General features: G+C 49.8%; 1 protein-coding gene across 1 annotated transcript in view; it reads right to left on the reverse strand.

Annotated features, from left to right (window-relative positions):
- The window catches only part of adamts17 (ADAM metallopeptidase with thrombospondin type 1 motif, 17), a 654,840-nt gene that overhangs the window by 202,787 nt on the left and 435,493 nt on the right, over positions 1-16,560 (reverse strand). The window contains exon 14 of the mRNA XM_072468796.1: positions 2,003-2,130. Within this exon, the coding sequence (XP_072324897.1) occupies positions 2,003-2,130 (128 nt within the window). The remainder of the gene's footprint in view (positions 1-2,002; positions 2,131-16,560) is intronic.

Consider the following 16,560-nt stretch of genomic DNA (forward strand, 5'->3'; position numbering starts at 1 on the left):
GTCAGCTTCACATTTTTAAAAAGGATTCCTAAATGATGCCCGTGTGATTTCTCCCTGGGAAGCCGGTTAATTCCTGGGAGGCTCTTACATTTGACTTCAATCTTGGCAATGAGATGGAAATTCATGTAAATTGGGGTCAATGATATGCTTGCCATATTTGGGCGAGTTCCGGAACTTGCCATCGGGAGCAGGTTGATTAGATAACAAACTGTTTTGTGCCTGGCGCAAATCTCGATTTTGGCCTTTCCCGCTATTTACCAGTGCTCCCAGATCTGCGCTAGGCACAGTGTGGTAGTTAAATTGTGCTCAATGTCTCTAATCAAATACTCTGCAGTGAACCCTCCTAATATAAACAAAAATCCATTATAATGCTCTAATTGCACCTCTGGATTTTTAAAAACGCTACTGCAGCAGTGATACACACACTCACTCAGACTTTTAACCCTTACTGCACTAAATATATATAATACAATATATCAGAAATTCTGACATTCATCATAGTTACAACTGAGTGGCTTGCTGGACTACTTCATAGTGCAGTCAGACATCAACCATATTGATGAGGAACTGGAGTCATACATAGACCAGACCAGCTTTCCTTCCCTAAAGGACATGAGTGAACCAGTTGCATTGAATGCCTAACTGCTTTCTAATTCCAGACTTTGGTCAACACAGTAGTTCGATGGAGCTATGGAATTTGAACTCTCATTCTCCGGTCTATCGATCTAAATTATCGGATTACTAGTTCAGTTGCACAAAGGTGAGCAGAGTAGTTGCAATTGCTCCCCGCAATCTACCTATACCATGGGCCATGTAACGAGCATTCATTATTTACATGATGCGATTTGATTCTGACCATAAAGCAGCTGTTCCTGTTGACAGCTTAAGACTTCTCGTTAACTACGCAAATGGTGTACATAGCCACTTTACACTGGCGCAACATTTACATTCACAGCTGTCGTTCGCAGGGGTGATCTAATTGTGATGTTTATGCTGATTAAAGGGTTACATGAGGGATGTAGGGAGAAACAAGTTCCTCTGAAGGGGGGGCCAAAACGAGGGGGGTCATAACCTTAAAATTAGAGCGAGGCCATTCAGTGGCGATGTCAGGAAGCACTGCTTATTTACCACTATAGCCAGCTCTCCCCTATGCCTCTGAGAGGGGGTCGGTTAGCTCAGTTGGCTGGATGGTTAGTTCATGATGCAGAGCGATGCCAACATCATAGGTTCAATTCCCATACCGGCTGATGTTATTCATGAAGGCCTCAACCTCGCCGCTCGCCTGAGGAGTGGGGGCTCTCGGGTTAAGTCACCACCAGCCAGCTCACCTTTTTCAAAAAGGGGGAGAGCAGCCTCGTGTTCTCTGTGGTTTTGGCGACTTCCATTTCATACCTTTGCAAATGGATTTGTTTAAGTTGAAGATTCTTGTTTGGGACTAGTGTAGGTCATGCTCAAACATGAAATGAAATTCAATTGTATCATGATCACTAAAAGCTAATCTTTTCCTATGAAATGAATTAATTAAACCTGCCTTGTTGCATAATACCTCATTTAAAAATGTTTCATCTCTAGTTGGCTCCATATCATAGGAAGAATTCTGTGACTTCGTCTTCCAGGCTCCCTTGATTTGTGACTCATTTCAGAATGTGATTTCAAATTGAGCTAAAACACACCATATAATATTGGAAAACTGCATTCTGAGAAAACAGAGGTGGAACACAACTAAAATTACCTCCATGACAACACTCAACTTTATGAATAATAGGAGCAGGTAAACACCTTATCGGTTGATAACAAATTAATGTGTTTTTATGAATGTTTTCATTGAAACCTTTCACTGAAAGATTCAAAAAATTCTGAAACCTTTAATTAAAGTAATGGATGGAGAGATTTGTTGTGAATGTGTCGATCTGTAATTTAATATCATTGCAAGAAAGGATTCGTCGATTTCTGATACAACAGTGGATGTTTTTACAGGAAATATTTCAGAGTTGAGACTCACCTTACACTTGCCATTCACGCAGAGGTCCGTCTCATAGGGCCCACAAGGAGTGCCGTCGAGAACTCTCTCGGCTATTAGCACAGGGGATTCTTTATCAAAAGGGGAGCAATACAAAGCACACGGTTCGTCTGAAATAGGAAAAGGCATCTCTGATCAGCAAAGTCTGATTACAGGTCAGGTTGTTAACACCAAACATCTTGCAAGAGGAAAAAGTATCACGGTTATAGTTTCCACATTTACAAAGAAAAGATAACTGAGGGTGAGATAACTGATCGAATTTAGAACAAATGAACACCTAATGTGTAAATGCAGCAGATCATAGAATGCCTACAGTGCAGAAGGAGGTCATTCGGCCTATGGAGTCCGCATCGACCCACTGAAAGAACACCCTACCGAGGCTCATTCCTCCACCCTATCCCCATAACCCCAACTAACCTGTGTATTCCTGGACACTGAGGGGTAATTTAGCATGGACAATCCATCTAACCTGCACATCTTTGGGCTGTGCAAGGAAACCGGAGCACCCGGAGGAAACTCACGGAGAAAGTGCAAACTCCACACAGTCACCCAAACCAGAATTGAACCCGGATCCCTGACACTGTGAGGCAGCAGGGCTGACACTGTGTCAACGTGCTGTCCGATCCTTAAACAATGCCTGGTTTAGCTGACATGGCATTTGCACTCTCCCCCATGGGCCGGGTGATCGTGGGTTAAAGTCCTGTTCCAGATCACTAAAGAGCGAGTGCTGCATTGGCAGAGGTGCTGCCTCATGTGTTAGATGTTTGGGATAATACTGCTTCTTGTGATAGGCCTATTCCACATCTGGACTTTGTGAATATGCTTGAATTCCTGATACCCTGGTGGGTGAAGCTCCCGACTCAAAGTGTGCTTATGAAAACTTGGCCCTGTTCAATTGACTGCAGTCTGCTTGTTCCAGCGGTTCAGGTTAAAGACAATAACACCAGAGTCCTGTAAAAAAGATGAACTGCTCATTCACCTCACTGCTGATTGTGGGATGGGGACAGTACAGAACGTCTCCCAAGCATTATTATGAATAATAAATTCAGAATCTTACGTCTCCGTGCTCAATGGCGACAAAACTTTCTTTCAGGTCAATTTTTCCCAATATATGTTCCTATATCTACACTTCTAACAAAAACACCCAATGTAAACTTGTTGCATTTTCACTACACACCTCCACCAGCAAATGTTTCAATTTCACATCTCCCAGCTCCTTAGCCTTGACTGCAGAGTGACTTCCATACACTGACCTACTCTACGTCTCCGCTTCTAAACTGCTCCTTTTTTACGAGTTCATTGCAACGAACATGGATCAATGTCGTATTACTATTAATAAACCAAGGCTGAATGGTGCTGTTACTGGACTACACTGGCTCCGAAGAACTAGGAGTAGGAGTCGGCAATTCAGCCCCTTGAGCCAGCTTCACAATTCAATACCATCATTGTCATAACCTGGGGTTCAGCAGGTCATGGGATATCTTTTTTAATTTTTCCAATTAAGGGGCAATTTAGCATGGCCATGTCCTTCGATGACATTGACCTTCCTTGACTCTACAACCTCCTCCAGTCTCTCTGTGACATTGACGTTCCCTGACTCTATAACCTCCCGCAGTCTCTCTATGGCCTTAGTGTTCACTTACTCTATTACCTTCCCCAGTCTCTCTGTAACATTGACCTTCCCTGTCTCTACAACCTCCCCCAGTCTCTTTATGCCTTTTCTGTCTCTCTAACTTCTCCCAGTCTCTCTACAACTTTGGCCTTCCTTGCCTCTCTAACTTCCCCATCTCTCTAACTTCCCCCAGTCTCTCTATGACCGTGACCTTCCCTGTCTCTTATACGTTCCCCAGTCTCTCTATGACCTTGAAATTCCCTGTATCTAGAATCTACCCCTATTTCTCTGTGGCCTCGACTTTCCCTGACTCTAATCCTACCCAGTCCTTCAACCCTTCAAATATTTGTGTTGCCCAATTCTGGCCTCTTGCACATTCCCAATTTTGATTGGCTGTTGTAACTTCAGCTTCCAAGTTCTTGAACTCCAGAACTTCCTCTCTTATCCTCTTTCCTGCTTTGCTTCTCCCAAAAGTCTGCCTTTTTGACCAAATTTTTGTTGTCTCTCCTAATACCTGTTTAAGGGACCTGGTGTTAACTTCTTGTGTTAACCTTCTGTTAAAGCACTCCCGTGAAGCATCATGAAAGAGTTTACTGTGTTAAAGTTACTATTCAAATAAAAGTGTTTTTGTTGTAACAAGTTATGTTACCAGACGACAATGCCTCCGAAACCATCTGAAGAATATTTTTATTAAAGAAGGAATGTAGGGTGTTCACACCCTCAGCATACCCCAATATGCTTCCCAGATAATTAGAGAACTTATGAAATGTAGTCACTGTTGTTACACAGGAAAACACAACAACCAATTTGTACTAAAAAAATCCCAAAATTTCCCACTCTCCTTTCACATCTAATTAAGCAAGTGGACAGATTTCATTTTACCACCTCGAAACAATTCAGCACTCTCTCGGTGCTGTACTGGAGTGTCAGCTCAGATTATATATTCAACTTCAACTAAGCCTTGAACCACTAACCTTCACGGTGGCACAGCGGTTAGCATTGCAGCCTCACAGCGCCAGGGACCTGGGTTCACTTCCTGCCTCAGGTGACTGTCTGTGTGGAGTTTGCACTATCTCCCCGTGTCTGCGTGGGTTTCCTCCGGGTGCTCCGGTTTCGTCCCACAGTCCAAAGATGTGCAGGTTAGGTGGCCACGCTAAAATTGCCCCCTAGTGTCCAAAGGGTTAGGTAGGGTTACTGGGATGGGGTGGAGGTTGGACCTAGGTAGGGCACGCTTTCCTAGGGTCGGTGCAGACTCAACGGGCCGAATGGTCTCCTTCTGCACTCTGGGGATTCTAGGATTCAGAAGCAGGAGTGCTTCCCACTGAGCCAAGCCACTTTAGCAGTTACATCAAAGCTACTTTTTAACTGCACGATGAATTCACAATGACATATTCGGAAGCATGTGTTAATTTGCCAATTTTTAAAAATGGCACATGGGCGTCTCCAGCTAGGCAAGCATTTATTGCCCAACCCTAATTTCACTTGAGAAATTGGTGAGCAGCTTCCTTGAACTGCTGTAGTCCATCTGGAGTAAGTACAGCCACCGATATGTGAGGAAGCAAGTTCCAGAATTTTGAACCAGCACCCTACCTAGGCCTACCCACCCCCACCCAACCCCGTAACCCCACCTAACCTGTACATCCCTGGACACTAAGGGGCAATTTTAGTATGGCTAATCCACCTAACCTGCACATCGTGGAGGAGGTGATATTGTTTATCGTTACTGATTGTAGTCTATGGGTCAGAAAGTCGAGGGTCCAGTTCCAGAGTGAGGAGCCAAGTCCGAGGTTTTGGATACTTCCTCTTGACCTTCTCTTCACTAACGAGAACTCCAGTAATGTGGTAGTAGAGGTATTACGGTAGCTGATAGGCTGGAGCACCATTGGTGGAAACTGTGTGCTTTCTATTGGTTAAGATGTATGGTAGCTCCGCCCTGCTAGGCGGGGTATAAGAGCCCGTGCCGCCCCAGCAACCTTCATTCTGTACCTGAGCTGCTGGGAGAAACATCTAGCTTATTAAAGCCTTCAGTTGGACTACAACCTCGCTTTAGTGGTCATTGATCGTGCATCAACTTAATAAGCTAGTTTTTTTTTTAAAAAAGGATGGAGCTCCGAATCAAGCCGGAGTGTCTGCAACTCAGCCCCCATGCAGCAAACTCAGCGGCAATCTTCAGGCACTGGCTGGCATGCTTTAAAGGGTATATCGGGACGGCCGAAAACACACCCACGGGAGAGCAGAAAATGCAAGTCCTGCACTCAAGGGTGAGCCCGGAGATTTACACCCTAATTGAGGAAGCAGAAGACTTTGATGCAGCAATAGAGCTGCTAAAAGGACATTATATTCGCCCGGTAAACCAGGTCTATGTCCGGCATCTGCTTACAACAAAGCGACAAACCCCTGGGGAATCGCTGGAAGAATTCTACGGTGCACTCCTGGTGTTGGGGAGAAACTGCAGCTGCCCGCAAGTTTCGGCGAGCGAACACACTGAACTCTTGGTCCGGGACGCTTTCGTGGCAGGTATGCTATTCCTCACAAATCCGCCAGCAGCTGTGAGAAAAAGACACTCTGGGTCTCAAGGAGGCACAGGTCCTTGCAGGCACCTTGGACGTGGCCTCCAGGAACGCCCGCACTTACGTTCCCGACCGCGCGGCAGCCCCCTGGGCAGCGTGGAACCCCTCCGCAGCCGACCCCGAGACATCCCCCATCCCCCGACAAGCCTGCGTTGCAAGGAGGCCTGGCAACGCTGGGGGGCCCCGCTGCTACTTTTGCGGGCAGGCCAAGCACCCCCGCCAGCGCTGCCCGGCCCGCACATCCACCTGCAAGGGATGCTGCAAAAAGGGCCATTTCATGGGGGTATGTCAGGCCCATGCGGTTGCCGCGGTCTCCAGCGGCGAATGCGGACCGCCACCACAAACCTCTCCACGGTCCCCGTGCGGCCAGTGGCCGCCGCCATCTTCCTACTCCAGGGCCACGTGCAGACCCCGGGCGCCACCATCTTGTCCCGCGGACGCCACGTTTTAGGAATGGGCGCCGCCATTTTGTGCACCCCCAGCCATGTGCGATGAATGGGAGCCGCCATCTTGGATGAACCCCCAGGACCCCAGCTCGGCTGACCACGCACTGCCCGAAGAGAACTCTCAACTGCTGCGATTAGCCTCGGGGACTCTGGATCAGTCCCGGCCTTGAACACTCTCAACTGCTACAACGACTGTATTCATCAATGGGCACGAGACGTCCTGCCTAATCGACTCTGGGAGCACGGAGAGCTTCATACACCCCGACACGGTAAGGGCTGTTCTTTCCTCATCCACCCCGTTAATCCAAAAATCTACCTGGCCTCCGGTTCACACTCAGTGGAGATAAAGGGGTTTTGTGTAGCAAACCTCACGGTCCAGGGAAGGGAGTTCAAAAATTTCCGCCTCTACGTCCTTCCCCACCTCTGCGCGGCTACACTCCTGGGTTTAGACTTCCAGTGTAATCTCCAAAGTGTAACCTTCAAATTCGGCGGCCCTATACCCCCCCTCACTGTCTGTGGCCTCGCGACCCTTAAGGTCGACCCGCCTTCCCTGTTTGCGAACCTCACCCCGGATTGCAAACCCGTCGCCACCAGGAGCAGACGGTACAGTGCCTAGGACCAGATCTTTATTAGGTCAGAGGTCCAAAGGCTACTGCGGGAAGGGGTCATTGAAGCCCCTGGAGAGCTCAAGTAGTGATGGTAAAGACCGGGGAGAAGCATAGGATGGTCATCGACTACTGTCAGACCATCAACAGGTTTACGCAGCTGGACGCGTACCCTCTCCCCCGCATATCCGACCTGGTAAACAGGATCGCGCATTGTAAGGTCTTATCCACGGTGGACCTCAAGTCTGCCTACCACCTGCTCCCCATCCGCACGAGTGACCGCAAACACACTGCCTTCAAGGCAGATGGGCAGCTCTCCCACTTCTTCAGGGTTCCCTTCGGTGTCACCAACGGGGTCTCGGTCTTCCAGCGCGAGATGGACCGAATGGTTGACTGCTACGGTTTACGGGCAACATTCCCGTATCTCGATAATGTCACCAGTTGCGGCCACGGCCAGCAGGACCACGACACCAACCTCCGAAAATTCCTCCAGAACGCAAAAACCCTTAACCTTACATACAACAAGGATAAATGCCTGTTCAGCACCGACCGCCTAGCCATCCTCGGCTACAAAGTGCGAAATGGAGTTATAGGCCCTGACCCTGAACGCATGCGCCCCCTCATGAAGTTCCCCCTCCCTCACTGCTCCAAAGTCCTGAAGTGCTGCCTCGGGTTTTTCAGTTACTACGCCCAGTGGGTCCCCAACTATGCAGACAAGGCACATCGCCTGATCCAATCCATAGCTTTTCCCCTGTCGATAGAGGCACCAGGCCTTCAGCCGCATCAAAGCAGACATTGCAAAGGCCACGATGCACGCCATTGACATGTCCCTCCCCTTCCAGGTCGAGAGCGATGCATCTGACATAGCTCTGGCGGCCACCCTCAACCAAGCGGGCAGACCAGTGGCCTTCTTCTCAAGTACCCTCCATGCTTCCGAAATCCGCCACTCCTCAGTCGAAAAGGAAGCCCAAGCCATAGTAGAAGCTGTGCGACAGTGGAGGCATTACCTGGTGTAGCACAATGAATCACTCACGAGACGAGATGAGAAGGAGTCAAACGATGGCTTTATTATGCAGACTTGTTCCCCAGCAGCACAGTTACAGAATGCGGCTGCTGGGAGAACCCGGGCTCTTATACTCCGCCTTACTGGGTGGAGCCAGTAGGCGGCTGATCAAATCGGGACCCAGCGTCTATCCACCAATAGCCTCTCGGCATCACAGGGTACCGTAATACCCCTAATACATACCACCACATTCACCCCTTGTTAAAAAAGAACCCAGCGGGGGTAATGGGCCGTATAGTGGTAGGGGTTTACAGAGTCGGTACTTAGGATGCCGTTAACACGGCGGCTATGCTCCGATATCAACTACCAGTACTATTTACAATGCCACTTTTACTGGGCAACTGAATTATTTACAGAGGCATTTCTTGCTTTGTTATACGGATTTGATAAGTCGAATGGGTGCACTTGTCATCCTCGCCGATCGTCTCAGCCCTGGTGGTGATGCAGGTGCTGGTTCGGGCACCATAGTCTCTGGGAGCGTAGCGATGACTCTTCCTGCTCCACTACCCCTAGGCGAGGCTGGGGGAAGGACCGATCCACCCGGGAAGGCGGCGGTGGGAGGGAGGGGGTGATTGGTGTTGGGGGGGGGGGGGGGGGTGTGGAGCTCCGGCGGGCGCCAGGTCCCGCAGGGAGACCGTGTCTTGTCGGCCGCCGGGGTCCGCCACATAGGCGTATTGAGTGTTCACGTGGAGGAGATGAACCCTCTCGACCAATCGGTCCGATTTGTGCGTCCGCACATGCTTTCAGAGCAAGATGTGTCCCGGGGTTGCCAGCCAGGTCGGAAGTGACGTTCCGGAGGAGGACTTCCTAGGGAAGACAAGGAGGCGTTCGTGAGGTGTTTGATTCGTTGTTGTACAGAGCAGCGACCGGATGGAGTGGAGGGCGTCCGGGAGGACTTCCTGCCAGTGGGAAACTGGGAGACGTCTGGACCGGAGGGCCAGCAGGACGGTCTTCCAGACCGTTCCGTTCTTCCTCTCTACCTGACCGTTCCCCCGGGGGTTGTAACTAGTCGTCCTGCTTGAAGCAATGCCTTTGCTGAGCAGGAATTGATGCAGTTTGTCGCTCATGAAGGAGGACCCCCTATCGCTATGTATGTAGGCGGGGAAACCAAACAGTGTAAAGATGGTGCCGGGGGCTCTAATGACCGTGGCCGCGGTCATGTTGGGGCAGGGGATGGTGCAGCCACCTAAAATGGCTGATTCCCGAGTAAAATGGTCAAAACCCGATCTAAAATGGCGAACGAAAGAGGCTGATGGGAAAATCAGCCAACAGGACTCAAGCGGACAGCTGCAGGCAAAACAGTGTATTCGGCTCTGGGGAAGTCGGCCCAGACCAATACCTGCAACCATTAACAGCACACAGTAAGCAGCCATCCCCGGGAACAATTGCTACACATTAGCAACATAAAGCCGATCCAGACTTTTCGGAGCCAGCAGTGGCTGAGACAAAGAAAGGTGGACAACCACCCCCCGATCAAGAAATCGCCCCATATTTGGAGCATATCGAACCCAGTGATTGGGACCAAGTCCAATCACTTGGAACCAGGGTCAAGGTCCGCCCCGAGAGGCGGGAAGCCCCTGGGAACTATAAAAATAAGGGGCCAAGTTCAGATTAACCCTTCTTCTCCTACTCGCAACCTTCGAGACCCTTCGACGAAGAAACAAGTAAGTGTTACTCCAGCAATCGCTACCAGATAGGTGTTCCAGACTATCGACTCGTACCATCCTTTTTGAATCCCGCAGGCCAGACCCAATTCGATTGACCATTCATTTCCCTGACCTGGTGGGCCATCACCAAAGTTAAGTATTGGCCTTTAGTGGTAGGTAATAGTCTGGAAGTAGGATTATTGTATAAGTATTTATTGCTGTATATAATAAATGATCGTTGATTTAACGTTTACTAAGCGGTGTGCTGTATTATTAATCATTACCTGATCTTGAACCACGTGGTGGTATCAGAAAGATACCTGGCGACTCGTGAGCAAAGGTGACAGAATTAGAGCTAATAAAACTAAGGCTAATAAGAGCAACATTTTGGCGACATCCTGACGGGACCCGATCTAGAAGTGGAAAACCACTCCGAGAGAACCCAAGAAACTTGAATTAGAATCCAATTGGAAACAAAAAACCACAAGTGTTCAAGCGGTTCTGATTAATAATTCATAATTCGGAAGTGTGTGTATGCATGCGTAACTAACAGGGCTATAAGGTAAAACTGATAGATTTTGTTGCGTCAAAACTGTCGGAAGTCTGTATTTTCGGAAATTAACGCAAGCCGTACCCGCATCTACGACACCACCTTAGCCCCCTGTTCCAAATTTAAACGAAGCAAGCGAATAGGAAAGATGGCCATGCAGGCAATGCAACGCCTCATAAACCCCGAGGATTTTGCAGTCGCAGTGACCAGCAGCAGTAGAATGGGACAGTGCCCCACTTGGGAAGAGGAAATTCGGCAAAGGATGGCCCATGTGGAATGATTTCTGTAATAATGACGACTCAGGTCCCGGAAGTATAGAGCATGGAAGGTGGGAGAACTTGAGTGAAATCCATAAAAAGAACTTAACAAAAGCTCGCAAGCCGATGGCAATTGTGTCCTGTCTGGCACAATTGCGAGGCACAGAGGAGGTCGTCAGGACGCTCCACAAAGAAGTAGAGGACATACATCGTATGAGTAAAGTCGATGTATGCGAGGTAGAGAAAGAGAATCTGGAATTAAGGCGGAAATTAGCAGCAAAGGACGAAGAGGTGGCTGACGCTAAACGGGGTCACCAGTCTTGTCTGGCGCATTTGAGTAGTTTCCAGTCCCAGTACGAAAAGGCTTATCAGGACACGCAGCGTGCAGTCCTGGTAAAGAAAGAAACAGAGAAGCAGGTGGAGACGCTACAGAAGCAGTGTAGTGATCTCAAGGCAGCCTTGAGAGCGCTCCACGCTGCAACCATAGAACAAAGGCAGAGCACCATAGACCATGCAAAGTGCCGGAAACAAATTGCAGAGCTGCAGTCACTGCTTTCTGTCCAGAAGGGATTTCAAGAAATATTTAGGGAAAAATTAGACCAGGAAGACGGCCCTGATTGGGAAGAATTACAGGAAACAGCGCAGAGATATGTTCAGGGAACATGTGCGCAGGGAAAGCCCCAAAGGAGAAAAGCACCCCCACCCCCCCACACAGCAGGTAGTTCAGGCTCCCATAAACCCTGTAACAACCCACCGCACAGCCACATCAGACGAGGCGGAATACCGATATTCCACCCCCCTCACAGTGACCCAATTACGGGACGCGTGTGCAAAAATCACACCGTTCCTCCCCGCTTCAGACCCACACCATTTCTTTGCCACCGTCAAACATCAGGCGACCATGTACGGTCTGGATGAGAGAGAGCATGTAAAGCTCATGGTTCTAAGTTTGGATCCATCGGTAGCAGCAGCCCTTCCCGACCCACAGAACGCAGGAGGAGGCACCCTTGCAGAAATGCATACCGCGATCCTGGATGCGATCGGGTATAACTGGGGTGACCCCGTAGATGGCCTCAATAAGTGTAGGCAGAAGAAGTCTGAGCACCCCACAGCGTTCGCAGGACGCCTGTGGATTCGCTTCGAAGCCGTTTTTGGATGCGTAGACCGTGCCCATTTGTCCCCAGACAATATGGCCAAATGGACCCGCACCCTTATCTCCCATGCCACAGAGGCAGGACAGAATGCCTGTAGTAGTTATGATCCCTCGGTGGAGGCTCATAACGAGAAGTGGGTGGTTAAAAGATTGTCCCGCGTTTGGGAGCAGTCTGTTCACAATAGACCCGCCGCTAAAACCACCGAGGAAAAGCAAGCCGCCGTAGACATGCAGGCAGGAAAAGCCACACCTCACAACCCCGCCTGGGTAAATGAGGGGAAGAACAGCCCCCAACCCAAATCGCAAGAATGTTACAACTGCGGACATTTGGCGAAAGAGTGCAATGCCCCTAAAAAGCCACCGAGAGCCCAACAGACAGGCACTCTGATTAAGAAGAAGGCAGAGCCCATCCATAGCGTTAGCACCCGTTCGGATCAGACGGACTTGACCGGAACGAACTGACGGTGTACGGGCTCCCCCAGTTGGGTCTGCGATACCCTTTGGGATAGGTCAGGACGACCCGTAGTCGCAGCGAAAATTCGGGGACAGCCGATCGAGTTTCTTTGGGACACAGCAGGGTCCCGCACCACCATGAATTCCTCCACCCTTTTTCAGGACACGTGGCCCACTACAGCCACTATCACCCTCAGCGGCTTTACAGGCCACTCACAGCAGGGACACATCACAGCCCCTGTACCCATTCAAATAGGAAACATAACCACAAAACACCCCGTAGTTTTAGTAGACCTGCCCCACACAGCAGAACACATTCTGGGAATCGACTTTATGAATTCCCACCACCTATCCTTCGATCCAGTGAACCAGTGTGTCTGGAAGATGGCGAAATCCGCTAGAGCCCCCGCAACGCTCAACATAGGGGACTATATGAACAAAATTAGCGCAGTAGGCGAGTTTTGGTTCAACCCCACCACACTCAGCACGGACTGGCAGGTTAGGGCAGTCCTGCGAAAGAACAGGGCAGCATTCACGACCCACAAGCACGACTGTGGATGGATGCCTGGCTCCGTACAAGTGACAGGACCGGACCCTACACCCCAAAAACAGTACAGATTCCCCCTAGAAGCAGAGGGAGAAATCCTAAAAGTTATAGAGAGCTTATTAGAGCAGGGCGTACTAAGACCGGTAGCCTCTACTAATAATGCCCCGATTTGGCCAGTGAGAAAGATCGACGGATCATGGTGCTTGACCATTGATTATCGGGAACTCAATAAAGTCACCCCCGCAGCAGCCCCCACCGTAGCAACAAGTCCCGAAACCATGCTCAAACAGGGACTCAGTTCCCGATATTTCACGGTTTTGGACGTCAGTAATGGATTCTGGTCCATTCCATTGGCAAAGGCGTGCCAGTACAAATTTGCCTTCACTTTTAAAGCGCAGCAGTACACGTGGACATGCCTGCCACAAGGCTTCCACAACTCCCCCTCCATTTTCCACCGACAGCTGGCAAATGGACTAGCAAACTTTTCTCGCCCCGAATGTCTGGTACAGCATGTAGATGATCTACTACTGCAGACAGACACAAAGGAAGAGCACATTGAGCTTCTGTCCGAACTCCTGGAATTGTTACATTCCATTGGCTGTGAAGTAAACCCCAAAAAGGCCCAGATTTTGGAAGAAAAAGTGGTATATTTGGGTACAATTATCACACACGGCAAACGCGAGATCGAGCATAAAAGAATTGACTCGATTGCTAAATTGCCCCTTCCCCAGAACGTTTCAGCCCTCCAGTCATTTTGAGGACTGGTTGGCTACTGCCGAAACCACATCAACGGTTTCGCCAGCAAGGCAGCGCCCCTCTCAGACGTCCTAAAGAAAGGAGACCCCTGGGAGTGGCTTCCGCAGCATACGGATGCTGTGGAATCATTAAAACAGGCGCTCATAGCCGCCCCCGCACTACAAGTTCCAGACCTGCTTTCCCCTTATGCAATAGGGGTAGTGACCACAGACCGCACCCTTTCAGCCGTGCTCCTGCAGGAACGGCACGACCAGTTAAGACCCATGGCTTATGCCTCCCGAATTTTAGATGCTGTGGAGCAGGGATTTTCAGCCTGTGAGAGGCACCTGCTCGCAGTTTTCTGGGCAGTCCAGTACTTTTCCTATATTACCGGACTGAACCCCATCACCATTCCAACCGAGCACATCGCCACCCAACTTTTACTAGACGGACGACTTAAGGATGGTACCGTCAGCCAAATACGCGCAGCTAGGTGGACCCTTCTCTTGCAAGGACGGGACATCACAGTAAAACGGACAAAGACCCATACATACTTAGCGGACAATTTACAGTACCCCGGAACCCCCCATGAGTGTGAAATCATCTCTCCACACCACAACACAGGCCCCTTTACAGCAAAAACACCCCCCAGAAAAATAGGAAATTCATCTCAGAGCCTCCCTCACCCGGACACGTGTGAACCCATTAAGATTTATGTGGATGGATCTTCCACAGTCTTAGATGGGCAACGCATAACAGGTTGCGGGATTTATGTTGAGGACGCACAGGGACGCGCCCTCGAGGAGATAGCATTAAAACTCCCCGGGCACTTAGGCGCGTAGGCAGCAGAACTTGTGGCCATCGCGTACACAGTAGACCACCCAGATTCCTTCCCCAGCCCAGCAGACATAGACTCAGACAGCCTCTATGTCTGCAACAGCCTTACAGAATTTCTGCCCCTGTGGGAAAGAAGAGGATTTGTTTCCGCGGATTGGAAACCCCTCCCCTCAGCCCCATTACTCCGCCATACTTTACAAAAAGCCCGGGACAGGACTTTTGGCATTATAAAAGTCCACAGCCACCATCGTTCCTCCCCCCCTGGAAATGTAAAAGCCGACGCACTGGCTAAGGCAGGACCCAGGCATGGGTACTTTTGGAAACCCCCCGAAAGCGCGCCAGTGAGTGCGCCAGTGAGTGCAGTTCAGGTCACGCAGACTAGGATCGAGGATCTAGTAGAGGCCCAGAAGCAGGATAGCGCTCTCACTGAAATTGTGAAAGGGAAGTTTCCAGCCTCCTACGAGAGGTTCAGAAATACACTGACCACACATGACGGTGTGGTGTTAAAGGACACCCTTTATGTAGTTCCTGAGCAGGATAGGAACCAATTAATTTGTTTATTCCATGATGGTCATGGACACCAGGGAATCGATCCCACCACAGCCCACCTCAAAAAGCTTTGTTGGTGGCCAAATCTCAAGGAAGATGTAAGCCATTACATTGAGAATTGCCTTATCTGTGCACAGAACAAACCCGATAAATTTGCCAAAAAGGCCCAATTCAGCTACACTCGACCCGTTAACGGCCCCTGGACTAACCTCCAGATTGATTTTATAGGTCCATTGCCCCTTGAAGGAATGGCTATAAATATGTTCTGGTGGTCATAGACACTTTTACAAAGTGGATGGAAGCATTTCCAGCCCGCACCAACACCGCGAAAACCACAGCCAAGATCCTAACCCGCCACATCTTTACAAGATGGGGACTCCCCCGCAGTATTGAATCGGACCAAGGTTCTCACTTTACGGGACGGGTCATGCAGAACGTCCTCACGATATTTGGCATTACCCAAAAATTCCACATTGCGGACCACCCACAGTCGAGTGGTATAGTGGAGCGCATGAATCGGACCCTAAAAACCACCCTCCAAAAAATGGTCCAGCAGAAAAACACCACTTGGGACTCAGTCCTCCCTTTTGCGCTGATGTTTTTGCGTAACACTGTTTCCACCTCCACAGGTTACACCCCACACACTCTCATGACCGGACGCCCCATGAAAGGGGCAGAATACTTGTTAGGTTTAGACCTGACCAGCCCTGAGGTTACGGCCCTCACCCACGAGAAAGCCGTGGAGCAATTAGTTGCTAATGTAAAAACGGCTCAGTTAGCAGCCGCAGTTAAATTGGGCACCAAAAAGAAACAGAGCAAGGCCTGTTTTGATAAGGCAGTGCATGCAACGGAGTATGATATAGGACAGCAAGTGATGTTGTATGTATATAACCCCAGCACATTCATGTCTCCAAAATACTCGGGTCCGTACTCCATTACGGATAAAGTAAGCCCATCGGGAGACAAAATAAAATACCCAAATGGTAAGACTGCGTGGTTTCATATAAACCAGTTAAAGGCTTATGGAACACAGTCAAACCACGCCCACCACGTCATGCTTGACGCAGCAGACCACACCCCGCCCACAGCCAACGTAACCAGACCAACCCCCACCATGTCCAGCCCAGCCTACTCAACCCTCACCCTCAACTCCACCCCCAAAATCTACACTCCGCCCCGGTATGCCCACAGACTGCAGCAGCAGAGACAGCGACTGTGACTCGGACGATAGCCACAGCACGCCTCCCTACTATCCCCATACAACCGGACCCACACCCAGTGACTCCGATTTCGACTCCAGTGATCCCTTCATGATCACTTTTCTGAACAAATCCCACCACCGACCACCGAACCACACGGACAACCCCGACTTTGTCCCCACACAACTCGACACAACTCATTGGCACCACGACAACTCCTACAGACTCGTCCGCAACGCCGAAAGCAACCCCAACTCACACCACGCAGCCCTTTCAGCCTTAATTCACTCCAGAGTTTGGCACCCGGGAGAAGGGGAC

The sequence above is a fragment of the Scyliorhinus torazame genome, chromosome 12, assembly GCF_047496885.1.
Source record: "Scyliorhinus torazame isolate Kashiwa2021f chromosome 12, sScyTor2.1, whole genome shotgun sequence".
Classification (NCBI taxonomy): Eukaryota; Metazoa; Chordata; class Chondrichthyes; order Carcharhiniformes; family Scyliorhinidae; genus Scyliorhinus; species Scyliorhinus torazame.